This window comes from Phaenicophaeus curvirostris, chromosome 11 (assembly GCF_032191515.1).
Source record: "Phaenicophaeus curvirostris isolate KB17595 chromosome 11, BPBGC_Pcur_1.0, whole genome shotgun sequence".
Lineage (NCBI taxonomy): Eukaryota > Metazoa > Chordata > Aves > Cuculiformes > Cuculidae > Phaenicophaeus > Phaenicophaeus curvirostris.
The window spans coordinates 10,284,452-10,311,462 of record NC_091402.1 but is presented as its reverse complement, the minus strand read 5'-3'; the positions used below and the strand labels follow the sequence as shown (position 1 = coordinate 10,311,462).

At 39.7% G+C, this 27,011-nt stretch overlaps 1 protein-coding gene across 1 annotated transcript in view; it reads right to left on the bottom strand.

Moving 5' to 3' along the window:
- Positions 1-12,526: 12,526 nt before the first annotated feature.
- PPP4R2 (protein phosphatase 4 regulatory subunit 2) overlaps positions 12,527-27,011 on the bottom strand; it is a 28,600-nt gene continuing 14,115 nt past the window's right edge. Inside the window, exons 3-9 of the mRNA XM_069866015.1 lie at positions 22,192-22,362; positions 17,237-17,330; positions 16,546-16,583; positions 15,959-16,033; positions 15,434-15,577; positions 14,604-14,872; positions 12,527-13,738 (exon numbers count right to left, since the gene is read on the bottom strand). Coding sequence (XP_069722116.1) covers positions 13,425-13,738; positions 14,604-14,872; positions 15,434-15,577; positions 15,959-16,033; positions 16,546-16,583; positions 17,237-17,330; positions 22,192-22,362 — 1,105 coding nt within the window. The 3' untranslated portion in view covers positions 12,527-13,424. The remainder of the gene's footprint in view (positions 13,739-14,603; positions 14,873-15,433; positions 15,578-15,958; positions 16,034-16,545; positions 16,584-17,236; positions 17,331-22,191; positions 22,363-27,011) is intronic.

Genomic DNA, 27,011 nt, shown 5'->3' with positions numbered 1-27,011 from the left:
TTGTCCAAGACATACATACACTGTTGGAGTGACTCATTAGAAGTTTTCACATGACACAGCCACGGTATTTTTCATACTTCTTTCAACAAATGCCAAAATTTCATAAACACTGGTGAAGAATTAATGGTACAGTATGATTGCAAAGGCTAATTTTCAAACAATGGCAAGGTATCCCTTAGCGCACTCATAGACTGAGACAACTGACACCCCAGAGATGATCAAGCTCCACTGGAAACTTAAGTGACAGTATTTTATTATTTTCCTCCCTGAACGCCAGAGCATGCTGCCTTCAAATAGCTTTCAGAAAAGGTTCTTTACAAATAGGATACCACTTTGTTTAAGATCTGTTGAAACACTGCTCAGGATCAGTTGTTCCAAAACAGAGCCTGAAGACCCCAACCAAGATAAGGCCTTATTGTGCTGGACTCACTGTGCAGAAAACCCTGTGGGTCCCTGCCAGTATAGGCAAAAAAAACAAAAAAAAACAAACAAAAATGCAAACCACTAAAAAAATTAAAAACAATAATAAGACATAAAGAGACCAATATAAAAACCAACCCCCCCAAAAACCCTAAAAAACACACCAAAAAAACCCTTCAAAAAAACCCAAAAAAACCCACAAAAGCAAGAAAAATGAAAAAAGAAACTTCAAAGAAAAACAAAAATAAACAAAAAAACAAAATGACACCAAAAAATAAAAAACCAAACAACAGAAAAAAAACTTCAAAAACCCAAAAAACCATAACAATGAAAACACCACTTCAAAAAACCCAAAATATTAAAAGAAATCCAAAGAAAAAAAAAACTAAAAACAGAAAACAAAAGAACCCCACTTCAATAAAAGCAGAAAGCATAAAAAAAATTTAAAACCATAACAAACCATAAAACTTAAAACAACACAACCACCACCACAAACAAACAACCACCACCACAAACAAACTAAAAACAAAAACAAACAGAAGACCCACACCAAACCCAAGAAGAACCCTTGAAGAAGCCTGCAGCTTCCACCTCCCGCATTGTTCTCAGCAGTCGCTCTCACTGCCCTTTCAGGAAGCAGAGTGACCTCAAGGATGAACCTGGCCCGTGGGTTTACTCTGGGGACAGAAATCAACACAACGTTCCTGAAGCCTAGAAGTTCATTCCTTAGCAAGACCCTTTCCTCCATTCCACCTGGTTCCAAGGCAAAGGCCTGGCTCTCAGGTACCACATCAAACAGCCACCGTGCCAAACACTCAGCACGCTCCTACTGCGATGTTATAGGGTGTATTCCAAACACATAGAGAAATATATTTGAAATGCACCGTATTATTCCTTTCACCGAGCACAGCAACTTGTACGCATCACACAGCTCACTTTACAGCGGCCAAAAGTAGATGAAAAAGAATCACGTCCAAGCTATAAATCATATCAGGCCACTGCAATTAAACGCATTCAAATTCTAAATCCCAGAAAGCGGACTCTGTAATGATACAATTGCTGACTGCATCTACCAAATACTCTATTGCTGCCCTTCAAACGTGCTTTCCATTTACAAGCACACAGAAGCTACTTTACTGCCAATTCCTCCATTGATGGCACATTTTATTGACAAAATACAGCTGAGCCACCTAAAGCAATTTCAGCTACAGAATAACCTTTCACACAAGAAGTTAACCAGCTCCTCCATCCATTTGCAGTAGATTTAGATTAGCAAACACTACGCAGGCACATTCGGATCCTTTGAACGGCCTCGTGCCCGCTGATGGCTAAGGACAGGATAATGTTATAACAGCACTTCATGCTTTGAGTTTTGGGAAGAAAAGCCTTCCTTACTCAGAAATAAGAGGTCTGGATTCCCACGCTGCCACAAACTGCTTGATCTACCTATACCTTTTCTCCCCCATATCCAGTATCCCCTTTTCTTTGTCTTAACCCTCTCCTGCATTACAATTTTCTTGTTACACTTCTACAAAGATGGTCTTAGTTTAAATAATGCTGCTTAACAAAAAAAAAAAAAAAAAAGGTGCCCAGTCTTCCCATAAGCTTAACTGCCACCAGATGCATACAGGTCTATCTAGAGTGTAACCACTGCAAGCCAAAGCAAGGCTGCACAGCCACGATCAGCCAAGTTTGCCATCAAATAAGTATTTATATTTTTAAAAAGAGCAGACTCCAACATAAAATTTACACTTCCCTTTTAAAAGCAGTTGTATAAAACGCTTGCTCTGTATTACTTATGGAAGGAATGACACATCTTCAAACATGCCAGGACTTGGACCTCCCCATTAAACAGACTTGCTAGGAAAAGAAAGTTTTAGAAACTACTTTTATCATCAGGCTTAATCCTGCATTCCTGTCAAGTCTGTCCTTCAAATGAGTTTGTCTGATCAAAGATCTTACGGTTGACCTCTCAGGTTTTGTCCATAGATCACCCAAAGCGCTGGTCTACTACCAGCTGCTTGTAACATCTGTCCAGCGCTTGCTGTCACGCCCTCTTCAGTTTAGTCTGGCCTAAATGATTCCAGGAGCGGGTGGGAAAGGGAGAAAGACCATACAGCAGCACATTTCTGCCACAAACTCGCGCATAAAGCATACACTGTGCCAGGCAGTTTGATTGATGAAGATAAATTCACTAACCTATCTATACTAATATAAGTCCCAGGCAGAGATTCATACAGCAATAGTGCAACTGAGTAGTGTTTGGAATCAGACTGCAAGTTTCCAGAGAGACCATAGACATCCACAAGTGCAAATACCTACCACATGAAAACACACAAGGTCTTGCATTATTAGATTATGTAATTCAGCTCCACTCTCAGACACAGAGAAAGAGGAGAGTCAGACGGGAGAGCTCACAGCCTGCCACTGACCACAGAACAGTGATACAGCTGCAACTGAGATTCATCTTTGCAGAAAGTGCCACACAGGGAAATAGTTTTAGCCACAGGAGGCTGGCTGACTTTTCTCAGACTTCTTAATTAACCCCATGCAAAAGAACTCAGCACTCCCACCTAAGACCCTTTTACGGTTCATAGATCAAATCCAGTTTATCTTACGGTATGCACACAAGTTGAAGCTACTGCTGTCTCAGATTAACTTTTCCCAAAGCTCAGCTGGAAAGAACAAAAATTTGGTGATTTATTCCTGCAGGTTGGGAACTGACCAGAGTGACAGCTACAAGCAACACTAAAAAGAAATAAAAATCAGATCTCACAGCCAGACACCACACAGAAAGTAAGAAATAACACATCATCTCTCCTCACAGTGCAGCTGTTCTAGTTCACTTACAGGGAGTTCAGGTATTCCTTGCACTGCTGTTCCAGAGAACACAGACATATGAGATGGCCTTTATAAGAGCTCATCTGTCTATACTTTATAGCTCACCTGCACAACATCAATTATTTTGTTATGCTCTGTGGTAGCCAAGCAGTCCATACCTTTCTTAGTGCGTCACCTCCCCATGGAGACCACCTAAGACCTTTTTTCTGCGCAACCCCATGGTAATTCAACAGTCGTGTGTTAGACCCAAGAAACCACTACAAAACTGCTTGCTAGTGTTGCATACAAAAAAAAAAATACTATACTTCTGTTGGAACATGAGTGTGTTATTAGTTGCTTTGATCATCAACAAAAGCTGATCAAACCCATACTGGTCCCTAAAGGTAAAGCCCTCTATGAGCTAAAGCAGTTTCCTAAAAAAAGGCGGTGGCTAAAGTCCAAAAAGCTAACATACAACAGGCGCTTCTCTTTCTACCCCTTTTAAAGCAGGCCAGGGGGGTCTTGCCAGGAGCTCTGGTCAGTCCAGAACTACTTAGCTCAAATTCAGCTAGAATAATTTCCAGGCTGAACTTCTTGCCTCCTCCCCCTTAGAGGGGAGTACACCTCCCTACCACTGAAGAGTGAACGCTCTTCATTACATTGCTTCCACAACCCTTTTATTTCCCATAGGATAATACATTGCCAAGGACAGCAGGCATACATTAAACCTCCCTCCTTTGTCAGACAGCACTTTACGCCATGCCTTAAAAGTCATAAGGTTTCCTCATATAGAAGCCTTTCCTTCCAAAATCACATCTTTCATTTGTTAGGTCAATACCCCAGCCATTTTATTAACACATCAGTTCCCAACACATCATACAGTTTTCTTTCTAGCTTAAAAAAGGTTTAATTGAATTAAAACCAAAGAGAACTATCAGAGATTATTATCCTTACCTGCAAAGAAACAGCAGAAACCACCACCCTCAAAATTGTAAGAGGCCCAGACTCTGGTCATCCTACTCAGCTGCTCCTAGACTGATGAATTTGTATTGCTACCAGCTGACACACATACTCCCAGCTGAAATACATTAGATGTTAATAGTGAAGATTTCTACTGCATCCTTGTGTGAAGTGTTGGTTTCCAAGTCCTTAATTTTTCATGGAACTGAAAATTGAACTGTTCTTCAATTTCCATTTTTATTTGTATTACTATGGAAAACTGTGAGTAGGCCATTTTATAAATATCTGAGAGCTAATTGGTATACGCTACAAAAGCTACATCCATATACTGTCACTGTTATAAAGATTTTTTTATCAAAATTCAAAGATTATGTTAATGTTTTTCATTAAATTCCTAAATTGGAAGTTGATTTTACTATCTATAAATAATGTAAGAATTTAAGACTATAGAAAGGTGAAATCCTCACTGCAAACAATTTACATGGATAGGAAGAAAATATTTATGTTTAAAAGCTGATTGTTTACCAGCTGCACAGTAACTTACCTCTAAAAGGTCATACCTTTCCATATTCACATACAGAAATATAAGACAGCTACACATGCCTGCGGAGGCACCTACCTAAGGCTCCTGTGAACCAACAGACTTCTGCACTGATGCTGTGTTCTGAGAACAACCCCCTTTAACACAGTCAAAATTTCTATTTTCCGTGGGGTGTTTTAGCAGCACTATTGCTAGATCTTTAAGTGGAGGCTCTGTACCCAGTTCTAGTCTTCACCATGCACGAACCCTTTTGAATACATATGTTTAAATAAGGTAGCCAAGACCTGCAGTCAGAAAGAGACCTGAAGAGGACGGCCTTTGGTGTATGGAGCAGAGCTCTCTGACAGTTGAAAGTCAAAGAGAATGCAGAAAGGAATAAATAATCAAAAGAACAGAAGCAGGAGGAAGGTGGTAAGACTCTGAGAGGCACAGATCTATTCTGATATTCCTAGAGCACCAAGAAAACCAAGCATTATTTTTTTGGTTAAAATAGATTTTGTTGTAAATTATGAGAAGTGCCTCATAACAGCACAAGCCTTTTATTGTCCACATGGCCTTAATTTATTCCTTGCACAAGAGCCGAGCCAAAGTTGGACGGGTCTATAAAAAAAGGGGGCAAGTTCGGACATCACCTGATAGCCCAGTGATCAGAGCAGTGACCTTGGCAGGGAAAAGACTTGTGTCAACATCCTGCTCCCAGGGCTGTTCAGGAATTTACATGAATCACTCCTCGAACAAACCGAACAAACTGTGGAGTGAAGACAGTCATTGACCAGGGACTGTTGTTGTATGAGGAGGCAAAATCCTGGGTGTGGTAACCACATGGAGGGAGGCCCATGTAAACAGGGACAGTCACTCCTTGCTAAGATTCCCAGGAAGATAAGTGACGCCAGTGGAAAGTAGGAGTTTCTCTCTGTCTCACACATAAACAACCACTTACTTGATGGAGAGCCCAGCATGCCTCCTTAGCATCTTTACAAGTTGTTAATAAAACTCCACACAGGCCCAGGAGTTCAGAAAAGAGCACCTGAAGCCACTGGAACTCATTTGTGAGAAAAGGCAAAGAGTAAATATGAAACGCTTGAGGGGCCCAAAAGGAAAAGGCTAGGCACTCAAAACCAGGTGCATATTAGAAGAATTAGGATACCTTTAAGTACATCTTATGGAAAACGGATGGAAGAAAGAAAGTTTATAATGGAAGTTAGAGAGTAGAATTATCCCAAGAACCTCAAGCAACTGAGCTTTGTCACATCTCTCTGAAACTAGACTGGAAAATGCCTTCAGTGCTGAAAATTAGATATAAAAAAAGAAATTTCCTGGAGAAGGAAAGGTAAGACTGATTAACCCCTCACTTGCCATATAATTCCTTACAGGAGTCATCTTCAGCTTCACAGACACTGCACCTGAGCCTCAGATTTGAGGTTCTGGATTTGAGACATTTTGATTCCAGGGGTAGGGCAAATACTCAGTTGCGTACCTTCCTACCACCCATTGGAGTGAACTCAGTGAAAGTTAAGCCAAGTAAAACAGAAACCTTCCAAAAATGTAGAATTCTAAGGGGATGGGGAAAAAAGTGGGGGGCTAGAGGAGAAATCAGGGGTAGAAACCAACTGAAGGAGACACCTAGTCCAACCCAAACCCTTGGGCTGAGCTCCATCATAGGCAAAAAGTGGAGAGAAAGGTTTTGAGAAAACTGGGTGAGCTGTTCCAGTGCATCTCTTGTCCTTACACCTGGCTTCTTTCCATGCAGTCATCCAAATCCATGATTTCTTTTCCTAAGCACTATGACAGAATGGTTCACACCCCTTCTCAGTGCAGCACAATGCGCCAGAAAATTTTCTGTTACTCAGCTCAATGTTGGGAGACCTCTTTGACCTCCATAGTCCCACTGATATGGTTTGTGCCTTTTGGGGGACTGAAGGGAGGAAGATCACTGTGGGATTTAGAGGCTGGGAAATTACACGTCTGGCTTGCTGTCTCCCTCCCCTTGATTTCCCGACAAGCCGGACTGGCAGCACACTTGCTGGAATCCCTGACAAGATGGGTCCTGCTCAAAGAAATCGGTACAGAAAGTTCAAGCTGTTCTAACCCGCAGATACAGTAACAGTGTTATGGTGCTTTCCAACTTTGACAAGGAAGGAGAAAAACTTTTGCAATGCTCACCCCTCAGGCTGACATCCCTACAGCATCCCAGTTTACTGTATCAGAGCATTCGTTTATTCTAAAGCTCCACCTTCTGGAGCACTGAAATTAATACAGAAACGGCTTAGCTCTCAGTGGAAACAAGGGCGCAAGTCAAAGTTTGCAAAGGGGTGAATCCTAAAGGGGCAAGAATCCTAAAGGGGCAAGATTTCAAACTGCAATAGCTCATCTCGCTTGATTTCTTAGTACTGAAGTGGAATATATTGATTTAAGCCAGAGTTAAGTTTAGCCTAAGCAACTGTGTTTTTGAAAGTTAAACAGAACATCCCTCTGGCAGCATGTTTTCTTTTAGACAGTGTTTTTTTCCAGACACTGTTCATTCTTTGCAGATGGTAACGTCTTGTGTGACGTTTGTTCTGTGCTGAGCAGGTGTCTCTTGTTCTATAATCACCTCTGTTTGGAATTTCTTCACATTTTAAAGGCACGGTCAGGCACAGCTGGAGCCAGCTCCAAATTAGCAAGAGTTTTGACTGTTGTGAAGTTTCATAATAACATTAACATTAGGCCTTGGAAAGCAATAGAATATGCATAAGATTTGGGGGAAAATTTATTCATGGGCACGTAAGTGGGAAGTACATTCTGCGCCCAGCTCTTGTCTGGCCGCAGAGGATTGATGGGTGACCCCTCCCTCATGTAGCCCAGGTCTGATAAAGGGGTACTCACTTTCTAAAACTCCAAAACGAGTCTTAGAGGGTTTTATTTGCAGGCATTTTTAGTGCCAGTAACTGGGAGCAGCAGTTCTGCTGCAGCAGCACTGCCCCACACCTCGCCCAGCACTGCAGATTTCATAGAAGCATAAAATAGTTTGGGTTGGAAGGGACCTTAAAGATCACTCAGTTCCAACCCCCCTGCCATGGGCCGGGACATCCCACTAGGTCAGGCTGCCCAAGGCCCCATCCAACCTGGCCTTAAAAACCTTCAGGGATGGGGCAGCCACAACCTCCAGGGCAACTGTGCCAGTGCTCACCTCTCACAGTGAAGAAATTCCTCCTATTGTCTAATTTAAATCTGCCCTTCTCCAGTTTATACCCGTTCTCCCTCATCTTATCACCACAAGCCTTTATGAATAGTCCTTCCCCAGCTTTCCTGTAGCCCCTTTCAGGTACTGGAAGGTCACTATAAGATCACCTCAGAGCCTTCTCTTCTCCAGGCTGAGCAACCCCAACCCTCTCAGCCTGTCCTCACAGGGAAGGTGCTCGAGACCTCGGATCATCTCTGTAGCCTCCTCTGGACCCGTTCCAACAGCTCCATATCCTTTTTCTGTTGAGGATTCCAGACCTGGACACAGTACTCCAGGTGAGGTCTCACAAGAGAGGAATAGAAGGGCTGAATCCCCTCCCTCGCCCTGCTGGCCGCGCTTCTCCTGATGCAGCCCGGGGCGCGGTTGGCCTTTAGGGCTGTGAGCGTGCACTGCCGGCCCTGCTGAGCTGCTCGTCAACCAGCACCCCGAGTCCTTCTCTGCAGGGCAGCTCACTCACATCATCCCCCATCACACACTGAAACCGGGGATTGCCCCGACCCAGGTGCAGGACCTTGCACTTGGCCCCGTTGAACCTCACGAGGTTCTCACAGCCCCGCTTCTCCAGCCTGTCCAGGTCCCCCTGGATGCCATCCCGTCCGCTCGGTGCGGGAGCTGCCCCCCTCGGCTCGGTGCCCCCGCGCTCCAGCCCGTTCCCCTTTCCCGCGCTGGGCCGGTCCCGGGGCGGCAGCGCCCCCTGGCGGCCGCGCGGCGCAGAGCGCCCCGGCCGGGGCTCCCGGCGGCCCCTCCGCAGGAGGTTCAACCGCGTAAAACTGCGGGGGCGATAAACTCCCGAGGAAAAGCCTTTGCCCCAGCCCGCTGCCTCCTCGGTGAGACCGCTCCTCGAATCCCGTGTTCAGTTCTGGGCCCCTCACCACAAGAAGGATGTTGAGGCTCTGGAGCGAGTCCAGAGAAGAGCAACAAAGCTGGTGAAGGGGCTGGAGAACAGGCCTTATGAGGAGCGGCTGAGGGAGCTGGGGGTGTTTAGCCTGGAGAAGAGGAGGCTGAGGGGAGACCTCATTGCTCTCTACAACTACCTGAAAGGAGGTTGTAGAGAGGAGGGAGCTGGGCTCCTCTCCCAAGTGACAGGGGACAGGACAAGGGGCAATCGCCTCAAGCTCCGCCAGGGGAGGTTCAGGCTGGACATTAGGAAAAATTTCTTCACCAAAAGGGTTATCGGGCACTGGCAGAGGCTGCCCAGGGAGGTGGTGGAGTCCCCATCCCTGGAGGTATTTAAAAAGCGGGCAGATGAAGTGCTTAGGGATAAGGTTGAGTAGTGGACAGGTACGGCTGGGCTTGATGATCTCAAAGGTTCAGCGTGTTGAGAATCAGCTGCAGCCACCCAGGGTGGGAACGAAGGTTTATCAAACACTTGGGAATTTCCAGTTGCATCCAATGACAGAAGATACCTCTAGCAAATAACAGAGCCTAAGCACTGCTAAATTTACCTATTCAGTGACCCTCAAAATTTCTCATATTGTTACCTGCAGTGACACAGGTCAGCAACTGTGAATCAGAGCACGGAATAAAATACACAGGGGAAAACCCAGCCCTAAGTAGTTTCTGTCACTACTTACTCATGGTAAGAATCTCCAAAGGCCAGTTGTTCAACTTTCTCTGTAAAGGGAGCAAAGCAGCGTTCCCAGGTGAAGGTGAGGACAGAGCCACTGACAAGGTAGTAATGCAACAGCTCACAGCAAACCTTGCAGACAGCTGGTAAATCATAGTCCCAAGCCAGGGGCATGACTTCAGTTGCCTTGCTCACACATGCATCAAAAGATCATTCAGAACCAAAACATGATTGCCATTTCTACCTGCAGAAACCAGCACATCCTCTTTCAGCTGGAAAACACAGGATTATTTCTTAACCTAAAAACTTAAGTCTGCAGTACACCAGTTGTTGGCATGAATTTTTTTGGACAGGCTGTAGGAATCCTAGAAAAAAAGGTGCCTCGTGTCGCAAAACCTGTTGAGAAGTACAGAAAATAAGCCACAAACTTGTTACAACCGAGTCTGCAGGAGAGGCCCAACTGCAGAATGATTCCCCGTGCAAAACAGAGCACCAATGCATAGGTGCATGGTAACACTTATATAGTCAAATTCCAGAGTAACCCCTTTCAATTAAACCATGCAGATAGCAAAAGAACATACCCATAAAACAACATTACAACCATAAAAAACTTGCTGGCATGAACATCCTTAAGGCAGCCAAACATGAAGTGCTCTGATTAACAAAAGTTAGGTAACAAAACTTAGGTCACTGGTAATGGCAGGAATGAACCAGGATGCCTTCAGTAATCTGTACATCTGCTGTACTTCTCTAACTGAAAAACATTCATTGGCCTCGGACACACTGAGATGCAAATAACCTTTAAACCCTGCCTAGAAATGCACTATATGAACAAAAAATGCCAAAGGACTGCAGAAGGCTGTTCCTTGTACTCACAGTCAATAGAAGGCATTCACACCAGGGGGGGAGGAAAAAAATAAAAAAAGGTATGTTTGTTTTTTTTTTTTAAATTAATCACTAGGTTGCCACTTCACTATTGCAACAAAAAACTTGCATAACTAAGATTCTATCAGGCTTCAGCTCTATCCTCCCGTCCCACACACACCCAGTTAACAAAGAAGCTAAAAATAAAAGCTTGATCCTTTTGTACAAGACCCAGAAAAATCTTGCTGGAGTCATGATGCAGTTTCAGTGAACTGCTGGAAAGAAACCCCACACACTTGCAAAGTTTCTCCCAGACTGAAGCAGCAGCAGAAATATTTCTCAGCTGGTTTCCTGCATCCTCTGGGCTAGGCATCCACAGAAATGCAATTCTAATTCACTTCTCCAGCTAGGAGTATCCCCAACTTAAATATTTTAAAAAGCAATGGAGACTCAGTACTGCAGATGGAGGTGCCTTTGCCACAGAAATACAACTTTTGTATTAAAAATAAGAAAAGTTGCCTTTGTTCAAAACAGTTGTAGATCCAAGAGGATTTGAAATAGAAATCTATATTTATCTTCAAGCCAGCTAGCAACACAAAAGCCAGCAATAGTCCTTGCCCTAATCTTTACACAGTCTCAGACAGCTCTTGGCTGACAACACCGAGCTGTTATCCAGGGGATGTGGCTGGATGTGTGCAATGTCTCCAACAAAATACAGCTGCTTTGAAATGCAGGAGGCTTGTTTAGATTTTTTTAAACTCACATTTTAAAAACACAGGAGAGGAAGGAATCCTCTCTGGTTTAGTAAATGCAATCTTTAAATGCAGGCACGTATTTACTATTAAGATGCTCAATTTCAGGTTTTATCAGCCATTGCAAGTAAAAAAAATTGCAGTTACAGAAACGCATCCATACCTCCAGGTTCCTCTGCAAGTCTTTTCAACAGTGGCTTTAGTGCTCCTAAAACAAACATAGCAAAAGGTCACAAGTGCTTAAAGAACAAGTTTATTGACAATATCTTCACAAATAAACAGTCTAAAGAAAATGTCAGAAATCTTTAAACTTAAAAATTTTAAAATTGCGTTCTCATTGGCAAAACATTCCCACAAAAGAAGAGAGAAATGTAAGATGTCACTGTATTTTTCAACTTTCCCAATTTCAACATTGTGGTGCAGTTCTTTAATTTTATAATACACATCCAACCCTTAAACACAACAAAAATAAGTCAAAGTACAATTTTCCTTCTAGAAGGGGATCTCAATCAACAGGATTTTTTTCTTTTTGGCATCTCCCCGAAACCTCTCTGCTTAGAACTTGCTGGTTAATGTCAGCAAGAAATAACTTTATAAACAGTCCAACTGAGCCAAATTATTCTGGTATTAATCAAAACCTGTATTTCCCCAAAATGACACAAAGCAGACCATGTGGTACAGGAAACAATCAGCATGCATTTTAAGAGATCTTTCTTTTTACTTCAGGGGTTTGAACTTAAAACCAAAGTGGAACAATTTTGATAAAAATGTACTCAGGTATTTCATAACATTAATATTTATTGCTTTATATGAATACTGTATTGAAAGCCCAAGCATTCAGTTTACACACAGGAATTATACAATTATATACCGTTTCACAATGGCAGTGAGCACTCATTACAATCTACAAAAAATCTACTTTACAGAAATTTAAAAATTCTAAATATCAAAAAGGTACAGTTGAAGAAACAGGTATAAATTTGGCAGCCAGTAATTGCGACTGGGAGGTTGCAGCTTGCATGTCTTTAAATATGGGAACTGGAAAATATCGAGAGTTTAAAGCAGTAGTTTGTGCTTTGAGCTGGTTTGAAAAAAATGTAACACTGGCTGTCAAAGTAGCATGTTCAAAAATATTTAGTTCACTTCCAAAATGTTATACAAATCATGATGATCTCTATGCACCCCTAAAACCTTTTAGTCACTTAGCTCAGGTACATAACTATGGTCATATATTAATTCTTCCAATACAGTGGTGCAATCATAGCAATGCCGTCTGCATACCTTAGAAAAACTGAGACTTCTCTACAATATTCACAATGCTCCAAGAAGCACTCTAAAAGGCAAGTACCTGTTCATTCCTTTCAAGGTATTTTCTTACCATATTTTCAAACATTTCTTCTACAAAAGTTTAAGCTAATGTTTTGATTACAACGTTCTCAACGTAAAGCACATTTTCTCATAAATAAATGAAATCCTTTCACACAGGCACCTCAGAAGTATACAAAAATGTTGTAATCTGAACAGTTCTCTTGGAATGTGTTTACTCTGGTGTTTTCAACAATGTTACTATTTCCAGGGTTTCATATGGGCCAGATTTCATTTGTTCTGTTTTCCAGAGACAAAACAAAATGCCTTGAGAGGTGAATTCCTATCTTTTCCTATAGAAAAAGTATTTGCTGTATTTATCTTTTAAGGAAACAAAAAAAATATACCATTTCCCCTTTAGAACAGTGAGGGTACACATACATGTGCATGCGTGCATATATATGTGTGTGTGTGAAATGTAACATTTTAAACACACAACATAAGGTTTCATAGTGTGTATTCAAATAAAAATCTGGAAACCAGCATGAAACCCCATATTTCACGCGTCAAATGTTGAAACTGTAACCAAAATATGAAGTAACTGCTATAGCTGTCAGAAAAAGACAAGACAAAAAGCTTCCTTGCTTACATACAACTAGGTGTGGTAGTCTCCAAAAAAGTTGTCAAAATTATAATTACCTTCCAGTTTAAAAACTTTTATTCTAAATAAAAAAAACTATACACAAACCACTGATTTGACCAAACGAAAGTTCAGCGGTAAGCAGGACCTGAAGGAGCTGGTATTCACAGTTCTTATCACGCACAACTCTTTCAAGGTTCAATCCATGGAGAAGTTTATTTTACAACCTGCTTCTTGTTTGTAAAACTAAAGGTCCACTTTATTACATAAAATTATTTATACAGTGTAAAACCGGAGCCTTATGGAAAATACTGCATCTAAGTAGGTTTAAATTAGTCTTGCTCCATAGGTTCATCTGCAGCTTCTGTGGCTTCATCACTGTTTTCCATAGGGGTCCCTGATGAATTTTCTGGAGTTTCACTGGCATAGGACCCTAACTCTTCAGTTTCATTGCCATCAGCTCCACTGCTGGAAGATCCACTAATTTCACTGTCATCCGAGCGTAAATCCTTCTCAGCCTGAGACTGATGGGACTCCTCCATTTGATTGTTCTCCTCAGAGGTCTCTTCATTCACAGTTGAGGATTCAGTGTCTTTTTCTTGATCTTTTCTGTCTGAACTGACATTCACGGGAGACATGAAGGACTCTAGAAACAGCGAAAAGTACAGTATTACTATGGCATTTTTAAACAAATCAATCACAGTACTCTACATTCCAAGCTATGCTTAAACACTTCCACAAAACAGCCAAGGACAGCAAAACCTGACAATCCCCAATATTATTCGATGTAAAGTATTAGCAGATTTCATCAAGATACCCACACTATCCTAATATACCATATAATAAAGTCCTTTTTATTAAACAGACAGCTTCACTTAATTAAGCTTCATTGGATAAAGACTCAGGCTAACGAGTAACTTTTTCTTGCTTCCCCACAGTCCCCCATTTGTCTTCAGAAGCAGCCTTTTAGAAAAGTTGAAAATGTTGCTGTTTTAAGTGCACACACACCATGATCCAGAAGAACATTTTAAAAATACATGAGCTACAAAAAATAAATATCATAAGGAAACAATTCTAATAGGATCTGGAAACATCATCACTCACAGCCTCCTCAGTGAAAGAACACGAATTAATACATTACTGAAATACAGATAAAGAGAGCCTAACATAGATACGACCCATCCCCCTTCTGGGGAACACATGAGAATATATGATGATACGCCAAAGCAGGGATTCCCAAATTCTTGGCACATCATTATCACCCTCGCATAATTTACTGCCCAAGAATATTTTAAGCACCTTTTTACACACTTTTAAATAGAAATGTAGGACAAAGGGAAAAAAGAAGCCCCAGAATTTCTAAATTAAGTGAAACTGAAGTATGAACAAGCAGTACCTCTTTATGCACAACCGGAGACATTCAGTAATCCCAACATCACTGACCTCCAGCAAAAAAAAAATCCCAACTCCTTGGAAAATGCACAGAGCAAAGACAAATACATTTTAAATACCTTCCTCCTCTTCCTCTGTATGGTGCTGTCTGGCACAAGCAGCATCTTTTTCTTTATCCTGAGATGCAGAGGACGTTTCTGTCTCCTCCTCCACACCTAGAGAAACTTCACTGGAGGCAGTTGGGTTAGGTGCATCTCTGGCTTCCCCTTCCTTGTCAAATTTAAGTCTCTTTACCTCATGTCCTTCTGCTTCTGCAAGATCATCTTCAGCGTGTTTATTTTTTACTGGGCTGCTCTGAGCACCTTCTGATTCAGATGCTGGTGATTCACTATAAAAACAAAAAAGCAGCTGTAGTTTATACTGAAGAAAAGCATTCTATATCTTACCACACTTTTTAAAATAAAGTAGCAGCTATTTCAACATTCTACAAGAGATAACAGTGGAAATCCAATTACTACATAACAAAACCTCAATGGCATCACTCCTTCACCTGGTTGTTGATGGAAATGGTGATCACACAGGTCCGAATCACAGACCATTCCTACTGTCAGAATCACTGAAAAGCGTTTATGAAATATTGTATCTGGTTGTAGCTTAATATCCTGACACAAATCTGGTAACTGTGAATTTCTGAATATCTGAAGAGTGAAAACTCTTCATTTTTACTATACACCTCATATTTATGAGATGTGTTACTGCAACTGCAGAAACTTAAGCCAACAGTTATCTAGTACAGTACCAAGTACATATCAAATCCTGCAACAGATACTCATATGTTAAGACTTAATTATACCTACCTCAGATGGCCATTCTCTTAAAATATTTTTTAGACGTGAGTGGAAAAAGGCTGAGAATAATGAAAATTCAAAATACATTACTCCTCACCAACCTGTGTTTTTTATCTTCTGTTTGCTGCAAACTTGTTTCTTTATGTTCCGTGCTGTCTGGCAAACCGTTTGTTGTCATAGGAGTTGACAAAGAAACCTTCGGCCGATTTACTAGTCTGGGTGTTCCAGGACCATTTATATTAGATCTTTAAAAATAATAATAGAAAAAAATCAATCCATGCTTTTAGTAATTTGTTCCTAACAGCACGAATGCAGCTGTAATCTTGTATTAAAAGATCACCAAAACAAAACCAAAAGATGAGTAGTTTGCTATTTTATAATGATTAAATTCCTTGCCTCAAACCATCATAAAAACTTTAAAATAAAACCAATTCTAAAATGAATAGAGTAGATAGAGTAGATATGTCCATGCCTCCTCTTCTCTCCTTCCACCTGTATTCCATGTTACATCCCATTTTGAAGCTACCGATTTGCGATCTGAACAGGTAATAAGGGATCTGAACCAGCTATTTCCAGAACTACCTTGCTTTTATCCAGAATTAGTTAACTCCCAAAACTAAACTTACCTGTCAGAGTACCCTGGTGAATTTCCTGGGAACATAACACCATTCATCCGATTTAAACTATTGGAATTATTTTTCCTACCAAAAAAATAGTTAAATATTAGAATCTTATGAATAAAGGAATTTTAAATTATAATAAATTTAAGCTTGTTCATCTAGAATTCCCCCACCTAGCTTAAACAGTCCTGCCACTGTCAGTCCTGAGAGGTTCTCTACCCGTAAGCTACCCTGGGGAAACAGGTTAGGATATGCATTTACAGTGCAACTGTTAGAGGGGTATCCTTCTTCCCACCGCCAGCTATGGTATAAAATAACAGCTTAGCGTTTGCAGATAATACTGAACTGTACCACATATCCAATTCCAAAGCTGTTTATTCATTCCCAAATTACTACACGTAGCACTTGCAGACCATTGCTGCTACTGCTGACTTCACCACTGATAAGGAGAGCTGAACTCTGCACTTGTGAACTCTGCAGTTCTATCTTCTAGATCCAGCCACCACCAGCAAGAGAAATGTAGGAGACATGCACACTTCCTCCCCTCTACCAACACACACTTAAAGTTTCAGGAAAAACACGATTATACTTACTCTGAAGATGGATACACACAGCTGACAACCATCACATTCTGTAATGCACAAACAATATTAAGAGTTCAGAAACAGAAGCTTCAGCTCCTGACAACACTGCAAAACTTTAAAGGGACTTGGTTCCATCTGTTAAGGTATCTCTACAGAAAACTCCAGGAACCTCAAGCCAATTCTGCCATTCACAAAATTCTACATGGAACCACATCCTGCAAGGTTGTTATCTACTTCTGTAAGAACCCGCATTCTGACAGAAGCTATAAACTACCGTTAAATGACACTGGTATGCTTGTATGAAGGCACAGTCCTCCACACAAGAGGATTTAAACACCAAAACAAAAGACACTGGGGGGAAGGAGGGAGTGGGAAGTATCCCTTCTTCACCTACTGGATTTAATCTGAATCCAAACGTGGAAGGAAATGCCTGATCAAAATATTCAAGTACAGTTCAAGTACTACACAGTGATTAGGAAACACAACAGTTACAGGCCTAAGATTTATCTTTAGGTCTTAAATCAATTGTTTGAAAACTGCTTTTTGATGTTAAAAATCGTGAAACACATACAGTTAGAGTAGCTATTAGGTATACTATGGCTACAAGCTGTAATGAAACCAACAGACCTTTGGTAGTAATTCAGACATTAGGTGGTATTTCTAACTGTTTAGCTGTATTCTCTCTCGGATAAATACATACCTTTTCCACACCTCTTAGAAATTTGTCTGTTCCTGTGTAATTCCTCCTAGGATCTGTCAGCAACTCACAGAGTCGCTGAATAGTGAAGGGGATGCTGCAATGAAATAGATTTATAACAATTTAATTTTATGTTAAAGAGTATGACCGCTAGGAAGCAAACACACTTGCTTTCTTCCCATTATTGAGAAGGCAGAAAGTAAACAGTACTGATACTTGTTATCATTAGGCGACAAATAAGGCCTTGAGTCACTATCTCCTGCACTGTCTTTTGTGCTCACCACCACAAACCTCTTAGAGTCTTATATACATCACCCCACAACACCAACAATTCATTAGAACAATAAAAAGGAAATCAGATCATCAACAATAAAATAGTTTAAGACTGTATTTATTATTCAATGATATGGAACAGAAATGGTAAGCAATTCAAAACAAATTTGAGTCATACACATTAGAGCTAAAAAATTCTCAACTTGGAGTTTATTACATATTTTACAAAATACATTTACAGAAAAAGCATTAGATGTTGGAATTAGTAGAACCATTATACTTCAGCTTTTACAAACACTCCGATTTGCCACAACTGGACAGTATGCTTCAAAGGAATAGTTCAGTAAAAATAGTTAAAGTCAAAGTAAGAAACAAATCCACAAGCAGCACACTCACACATTGTTTTCCCAACAATTCCGCGCTCAATTTCATTCCTACTTAAATGAAAACTGGCCTTTCAGGCAAGCAATACCTCACACACATTTACCAGTTACACGAAATGTTGTACACTCTCATTGCAAATTCACAGCACCACATTTTAACAGACTTCTGTGACTTTTGACAAAATAGCAAAATACTTTAAAAGTTATTTTAATAAATTAACAAACACACACACAATTTTACATTCTTACTATTTGAAGTTGAAGCTATAAACAGCTCAAAAATTTGACTAAGAAGAATATTTGATACAAGACTTAAGAATCGTTCCTTGATTGGGAATACGAGTGATACATCAAATCCACAGCAATATCAATACAAGCTTATATACATGTGTGTATATATCCCTATAATCTAAATTTCTGTACAAATTCAATTTATTATTTTCTGAGGAGCTCAGCACAGTCTTTGAAGCCATTAGCTAAAACAGTATGTATCTCAAGCAAAGGTGATTAGCTAAAAAGCCACATCTTAAAGATGCACAGATGTCCCACTAGTTGAGTGCAAACAGGGCAGCATAGCTATGATTACACTTCACTTAAACTAAAGGCAAACAGTAGTCAGAAAGAGTGAACAAGTACCAGCAATTTAATTAAGTTTTTCAGAACTGTCTGTGTATTACATCACTGAGGAAGTTATAATCCTCAACAGGACCACGCTATGGAGGGTAGGCTACAGTGCAACTACCCTTAGCTCTGGTTCCAAGAGAGCTATCTGAAGGAACACAGAAGTTATATTGCATTTATCCCATCAGTTAAATGCCTTCCTCTGCTGCTCATCCTGACTTACCCCATACCAACTTATCTTTAATTGACTTCTAAGACTAGAAAGATGGTGAAATCAATCTCCACAAGTCAGTTGTAAAAAGTTAGAATACAGCTGATGAATGATCAAATACATTAAACACTTGCAAAAAGTGATGCTGTAAGATGACAGTTTTTCTAAAACATTTGCTTTGATATGTTATTGCTTAAAAGCAAGAATTGGCAAAAACCGAATGTTTTGCACACAAGCAAAATACTTCTGGGTCAAAATACAGAGGTGAAATGCGTAACTCTTGCCCCATCCCAAAAATCCACCAAGTACAAACCAGGAACACGTATTCCATTTAATTCAGTTTATTACATGAAAGTTCTTAAACTTGACAATGGTTCTGCCATTATTAATTTCCCTAAAGCTTCCTTGGTATCAATCAAGCAGTGCTGCTGTTCAGCAACTTCTGGTGAAACAATAATCCTTCTGACACCCAAATTCTTCATGATGTTCAGCTTGTGTATAGTGCCCTCTTAAAAAAATTCCAACTCTTAACCTACCTACAAAGAATTTACTTGATCTGTTCACTTTCCCACACAGGGACACCGTTAATTTTATCTACTGTTTCTCACTGATGGTTTGGGGTTGAAAAGTCAATAATTAGAGACTCTATTTTTTTAACACTCAGGACTGTCGATTGAAAATCAATTTATTTCATAGAAACAAAATTAGAACAAGTTTAAAATTACTTTTCATCAGCCAAATCCATACAACATCCTGGAGAATCACTGCCTGGCTAACCTACATTTAGCTGGCCCTAACTGGACACCTCGAGCACTAAGACATGAACCATTTTGTGAATCTCAACACTGTCTGCTCTACTCAAGAAAGTACGCAGCCTGCAACTAACTGCAGAACTAACAGTTTCCTTCTTATTTTACTTTCAGCTATGAAACCAAAGCTAAAGCCAGTTCATTTCCCTCAAAGATTTTCCATAGTAAACTGAATTTCATTTACTGGGCAGCAGATGGCACCAAGTGTTACATTTTCACCATCTTTGCATGTTATTTGTTCAACATCTGTAAATGTTTTTAGTTGGCAAAACCCAAAGTTAACTTCACCTCGTGAATTCTGTAAATCCAGCATTTTAAAACAGTTCACAACGTGATTTTAAAATCAAATAATTAAATAGGTATAAATCTATACATGAACTCCAATGTAAAAGTCTGTGAGCAGTATGAGAATTGATCTTAAATGCTCATTAGTTTACTTGGTTCAGTGTATGAGCTGCATGAATAAATCTCATCTGGCTACTTCAGGTAGCCTCTTAAAAATTATATAAGAACACATTAAAAAAAAACCAAACTAAAAAAACCTCCACAACTGTGCTTCATAGCACTACAGTCCATAATGAATTGCAAACCAAAAATTCATCCTATGGATGGATGCAAGAGCAATCTGGAAAAATTACTTCTAGCAGCCATATTAAATTGTAGCCAAAACATACATATACACAAGTGAAAATCTGGATTATGATTATGCCTATTTTATTTGTTTTGTGAAGAATCCTCTGTTATCTGACATCCCCAATCGCTTACCTTAGAACTTTCTGCTTCACTAGCAACGGATAAAGAAAACCCCAGTCTTAAGAACTTCCTACTCCAAAGCAATTCTAAAGCATAGTATGAGAATCTGGCTCTGCAAGTATATTACATGATGTCAAATAAGATACAGTACACTTAAAACAGCCAGTTTGAGCTTTCTTTAAATGACACTTCTTTTAGAGAGATCCCCCCCAGACAGGGGTACTTCTTAATCTGTTACTCCTTTGACTTCAACAACAAAAAAAAAGGTTAAAATAAAAAATCTAGCTAGTTTTAAAGGACTCTTCCCCTCATTCTTTTAAACAAATAAAATCAATAAAATCATCCTAATAATAGGGTTCCATCAAGTAACTTCCTTCTCCACTATGGTACCTTGAAATGACATCCACAACTCTAAATAAGAAGCCTGAATAAATCTGATCACACAAACCAAAACCTGCTGTTGTTTTCAACAAAAAATCCTGTGGAGATGGACACAGGATTCAGCTTTCACAATCACACCCACAGTAGTAGGATTTACTTAATGAACTATTCTACAATCCAAGATTCTGAAACACCCTAATGGATTATTTCCTTTAACTAATGCATGCAGCTTGCTTCCTCAAAGACTGGGTGGCTCACTTCAAAGTACGAGGAAGTCGAGCACTCCTGTTACACCAATAGATCAAAACAGCAGGGCCAGAGCAAGCTCCAGACTTGGTCACCCAGAGGTTTGTTTAGTACAGTTTGAAACAACAGAAGATAACAGCAGCCCATTCATTAGCTGTCTCCATGAGAGAACATAACAAATTTTGTGGGCAGTGAAGCATTAACAAAAAGCTGGGGGAGGCAGCCGAGAGGCAGACTCAGGCATAAAGGATAGGCTTGTTTTTAAATTCTTTCAGTCAAGTAGCCTGGTATAAATATTGGGTAGCTGAGAATAAGCTGAATTTCACATTCTTAAAAATATCCTACACAAGTGCAATTTGGGGAGGGTAAGATCTGACTTAAGATACACTTACACCACAAATAAATTAAGTAGTGTGGAACAATGACTAGCCTAGCATCAAAAAATGATACCAAGGACGTGTTAGTAGCACCTTCAAATCTAAAATTGCAGGGTAACAGGGAGGCAAGCTTTATAGCACACCCCTTTACTGACAAGCTGAGAAAGTCTCTCTTAAGCAAATATTGAGACTCACAAGCATGATGATGCAGATCACAGTAAGTACGTAATCCAGTTCAGAAACAGCAAATATACTATATAAGCTACAAAAAAAGATACACCAAATAAAAGGCAAAAAAGGAACTTTAAAGGAAACAAAATGTCCATACTTATGAAGGCAGCAAAAAAAATTTAACTGAAGGCACTGGCAGCAATAGATGGAATACCACAAGTCTCAATTAGTAAGTATCACTCGATCGACACATTTGAATCTGGCACAGCTTAACAATTCAGAAACAAATACACCTTGCCTCAAGGTCGTGCAATTTTTCTCACGGCTTTACTTCTTCAAACGCTACTGAACTGCCACAAAGCAATTAGGAACTGAACACCAAAAGACTTCTTTCAGCTAGGTATTTCAAAAAATAATAAATTTCACTTTACTATTTATTTAACCAGTTAAATGCATAAAGTAATATCACACTTCATTGAAGGGTCTTAAAAACTAACTAGATATCGAAAAAAATTAAGTGACTGATGTCACAGGATGTCATTGTTTTCATTCAAAGATAGAACAATAAAGTGAAAGTTCTGAAAGTACTGTAACAGGTTTCCAAGGTATATATTTGCTTCTGCTTGTCTATTTAAGGAAGCAAAATGGGCAATCACAGACAAAATACAAACTACCAAGTTGAAAACTAGGAAGTTTTTGTTACCCCGATTTTTAGAAAACAAGCAGTACATACCCATTAAAGCCAGTGACGATTTTCAGGATTCTTTCTTTCATCTCTTCAAAGGGAATATATTCCACATTTGGATTGGGGGGTCCTCTCGGTTCAGGAGCTGAGGTTCTGAAATCATCCATTACTTTCTCCAGTTTGAAAATAAAATAGCCTTTAAACTGAGACCACTGAACCCTGCATCAAACACAAGATATATGCAAGTCAGTCCTAAAACCACAGAAAAACAGCCTCACTTTGTTTGCAAAGCAACATTAATGCTAGTAATACCAGTCCTAATATAAATGAGGCGAGTAAGGTAGTATCATTTTTCCTCCTGAATTTGAAGTGTGATAACTATTTAAATAATCACAGAACAACAATATTGCACAAGTCAATTGCCATTAACAACAGGGTAAGCCATTTCCTTAAAAAAAAAAAGAAAAATCAATATCCACTTACCATTCCAACTTAAACATAAAATACACACGCATTCTATATAATTTACCAGTGAGCCTATGTGCTGCCTAAAGTTTTCACTGAGCTCTAGAGAGGAGAAGAAAAACAAATGAAACAGAAAACAAACAAACAAACAACAATAAAAAAGAGTTTGAGAATTTTACGTCCAGAAACCATACAGCAGCTGTACCACAGCATTATCCGTTTCTGATATAAAATCCCATCAAAAGGCCTTTTGTAACTAACCACCTGGTATCCAGAAACTTTAAAAGCATCTAATAGGACCTGTTTTTCTTAAAAAAGCAAATATATTTTCCGTTAGTTAACACTTGCTGATGAATATTTGAGCAAAAGTACTTTGCCTCCTGAAAAACATTCCCACAACAGTATATATTATTCTAAGATCTTCCAAACTCCCTTCTGCCTTACCACTTAGTTTTATCACATATAGAATTGTACGTACTGAAATTTCTCAGAAAACAGGCCTCTCACGCAGCATACTATGGACAAGGTAGGAAACTCCCCAGAAAGCCCTTCTGCACCAAACACTCCACACAACAGCCACAGAAGAAATTCTGGGCCTCCTTTGGGTAGGGCAATTTCTTAGCAGCACTGGAAACAACCCAAAAGCTACCAATTTAGTTCAGTTTCAATCAAGTTTATTCTATTCATGCTGATGTAGGAGCTACAGGTCAGAGATGCTAGTAGAGAAAGAAGAAACAGGGAGAACGGCCACCAACAATAAAGCCAGATAAATTTTATCTCTGACATTTTCTATAATACATGCAATCTGGAATGAACAGGCTCTAATCAAATGAGCATAAAAATTGAACCCCTGGACAGCCCTCCAGCTCCTGTCAAAAGAAATACTATTTACCCACAGGCTGTCTCTGCTAGCAGTGTTAGCTTGAACAGCCCTGGCTACTTTCAACCCCACAAAACATGTGACCTTCTGTTATGCTGATACAACTCTTTGTGCTATGAGCTCCATGTGGAGATTCCCCAGCAAAGTGGTAACATTTGTGTCCTAAGCACTATTCTGAAGTGCTACCACTACCAAACACAAAACTACAGGACAACGAAGCCTTATTAACCTATTTTCATCAGAAAAATAGTGCCATGTTATCTTTGCCTTGATTTTCTCCTTGATCTCAAGTAAATAATGAGATGAAAAACGGGAGAACTTCACTCAAGTTTAGCTACAGAGATACAAACACGAAACTCCCACCTTTTATCAAAAGTGATAAATTTACAAGAACGAAAAGAAAACCAAACAGGAAAGCAAACCTCCCTTTTCCTTCCCAAGAACTCATTAATCACCTCACCACAACAGAGGAGAATGCAGGACTTAGTGAATAATAATAATAAAAATAATAATAATAATAAAGCCAGAAACAAATATATAAAGAAAGAAGTAACAAGGTACCAAAAGGGAATGGCATGGATAAATTAAAAAGCATCATTAATTCTCATTGGATTATCGGTCCAATTAGCATTATACAGCCAAAGCAGAATGCATTCATGTTTCCAATGTACAATATTAGGCATTACTACCACAAGTGTTAAATTAAAATGCTATCCAACTCTGCAGTGCTACCACAAGACCAAAGCTTTCATAACTAACCACATACTTAATACATAAGCGCATCACAAAACAGACAGAAGAGATCCACTGAACAACCTCATGCCAGAGTTCTCTGACAAGCCCATTTAATTTTATTTTTTTTCACACTTCAAACTGGAGCTGTTCTGTATTTTCATTGTTATTTATATCTTGCTAAATAGTAACACATCTTTTCATTCACTATTAACCCATCAGTGTGGTGTTGCTGAAGTAAACCAACAAGGTTTAAAACCGCAATCTACTGCCTGAAAGAGGTATGGTACCCACCAGCTCCCCTTTACAATGTTGAGGCTGCAGGAAAAGAATGTAAGATTTTACTCCTAGGAAATCTAGCAACTGACAATTCTTTTAAACTCAAGTATTTTAATTAGTATTTCTTTTATTATAAAACAGGCTAAGAAACTGCATCTGCAATACGCTGCAATTTGAACACTGCAATGCTGACATAGAAAGCATCTTTCATCATGTATTTCAAAGCACTTGATAAATAACTGCCAAGCAGGTGACACAGTCCAGCTTACAAACAGAAGCAGTAGAGTTTAAGGATAAACTTACCCTGCAGTCACAAGCAGCTAACCCATATATAGCAACACTAGCTTCAAATCAACGAAACAAGCTGTTGCTAGAAGTGGTGTAACCACAGTGGCCGGAGCTCAAGACACACTTACTGTTTAGACATTTAACTTAAGTTTCTCAACCGTGTTTTTTCAACATTAATGAATTCTCTGCTGCTGTGGATGCACTACGACCAGTATGAGCCAACTGGTTAAAAGCAAGTGGTATATTCACATTGCAATCATAAATACAACTGAGTTCATACCACAAACAACTGCTTCAAAGTCAGAGGTGTGTCTCATGCTTCTAGAGCATGATCTCCTGACCTCAGCATCGTAATTTAGACCTTAAAATATGCTCCCATTTAGATGATGGTCTTGAAGCACTTTTAATATACGCAGTGGTACCTCATGTACAGTTTTATTCCAGTAGCAATATAGTTACACGGGAACTCCAGCCGCTCAACAGGAAATATTTGCACCATGAAAGACTGAGTCAGCTTCAGACTCTTCAACCCTGTAGGCAAAATTTAGTCCTGCAGTGGAAACAGCAGATTCCCAAAAGGCAGGAAGAAGGAGGAAAGTTTCTGGAAGCTACAATGCAGGTCACCTGTTTCTTTTAGGCCAAACTCTTCTATCATCATACTAGGATGAAGAATCCCCTCCTGCACACCAGCCTTCAGTCACCTCCTTCCTGCCTTTACTGCCAACTCAGTCAGCTGCAGTCCCTCCTTCCCTCTTCTTCCCTTAATTATGTCTGCCAGGCCACTAGGAAGGGGGCAGAACTACACACTATACCTGCAGGAGAAAGAAAATCCTTCAAAAGCAAGGGGGGAGCAGCTCTGGAAAGCACGTTTCTGCTTCTTTGGCTTTCACCCAGAATGGAAGTTACTCCCTTTTCCCTCAAAGCTAAAGGCCTTCATCAGCAACAGCAGCACCTGCCCCCACATTATCAGACAGGGACAGTCAGTCTCCTAGACAGCTCTGTACCACGCCTACAGTTTAAGTCAACTCTGACAAGCCCTCAGAAAAAAACCACAATACACAATGTGGATTAATAAAGGTTTTTATATAAGAACCACCTCACTTTAAACCATCTTAATTGTGTATATTTGTTAAAGAAAAACTTTCTACCCTTGTGGCAACACACTGCAAAGTTTAAACACTATTTTTAAACTGTGTGAAAAAGATTACACTCAAATCAATCTACAAAACTGTAAAGTATCTGGCTGTGCACCTGAGAAAGAAATTGTCAAAATTATGAACTCACTTCTGTCAAAAACAACAAAAATCATTTCTGCAGGGAAAGTAAGAGGTCAATTCCCACTTACATCAGTGGAAGTGCTCAAGATTTGGGTGTCTAAAGAGGAAAGCTACTTTTCCTGTTTTACCAGTTTATAACAATGACATGTAGAAATTGCTATCAGCTGAACTCTTGAAAGTCACTGGCATCTCACCCATAGAGAAAATTTTGTTCATGAAAAACAGGCAGAACTGATAAGCCAATACAACAAAATTAAGATTAAAAATGGCATTTCTTCCTAAATATCAAACAATCAGTATCTACACCTCTAGAAATGTTATCAGCTGACATTGAAATACTGGTCAGACAATAAGAAGAAGAGAAACAAGTGGCAAACATCTGTTTTCAAGAAAAGAAAAACCTTCCACATGTATCACAAGCTCCCTGAGAACAACTCTACCATTAGGATGCAAGACCTCTGTTTTGCTGCTGTTACAAAAATGGGAGACATCATCTTCTGTAGTTAAATGAAGATGGAAGCAGAACACACTTCCACACAGCTTTATGTACAAGCCCCACTGGAAAATAACTGAAAAACTTCAAACTCTGTAAAGAAACCAAACTGAAGAAATTTCACAGAGAAAATACTATTCATGCTTTCTTTCGAGCAGGCATGTTTATAAATACTTCCTCATCCCACTCAGCATCATATGTAATCAGCCTTTTCTTAAATGCACTTATGTCTTCTAAACCACGCTTTTCCTGTCCACAACACTAACTTGTGAATTAGTACAAGCAACGGGAGCTCTCTTATAGCCAAAGATTCCTGCAAACACAATACGATTTGTAAAAGTATCTTCAGAAACAACACTGAGAAAAATCAGTTGATCCTAAAATGTTTTGGTTCAGTGTACTTCCATTCTAGAGAATGACAACTTTGAAGTTGTGTACATTTTATGTATTAATA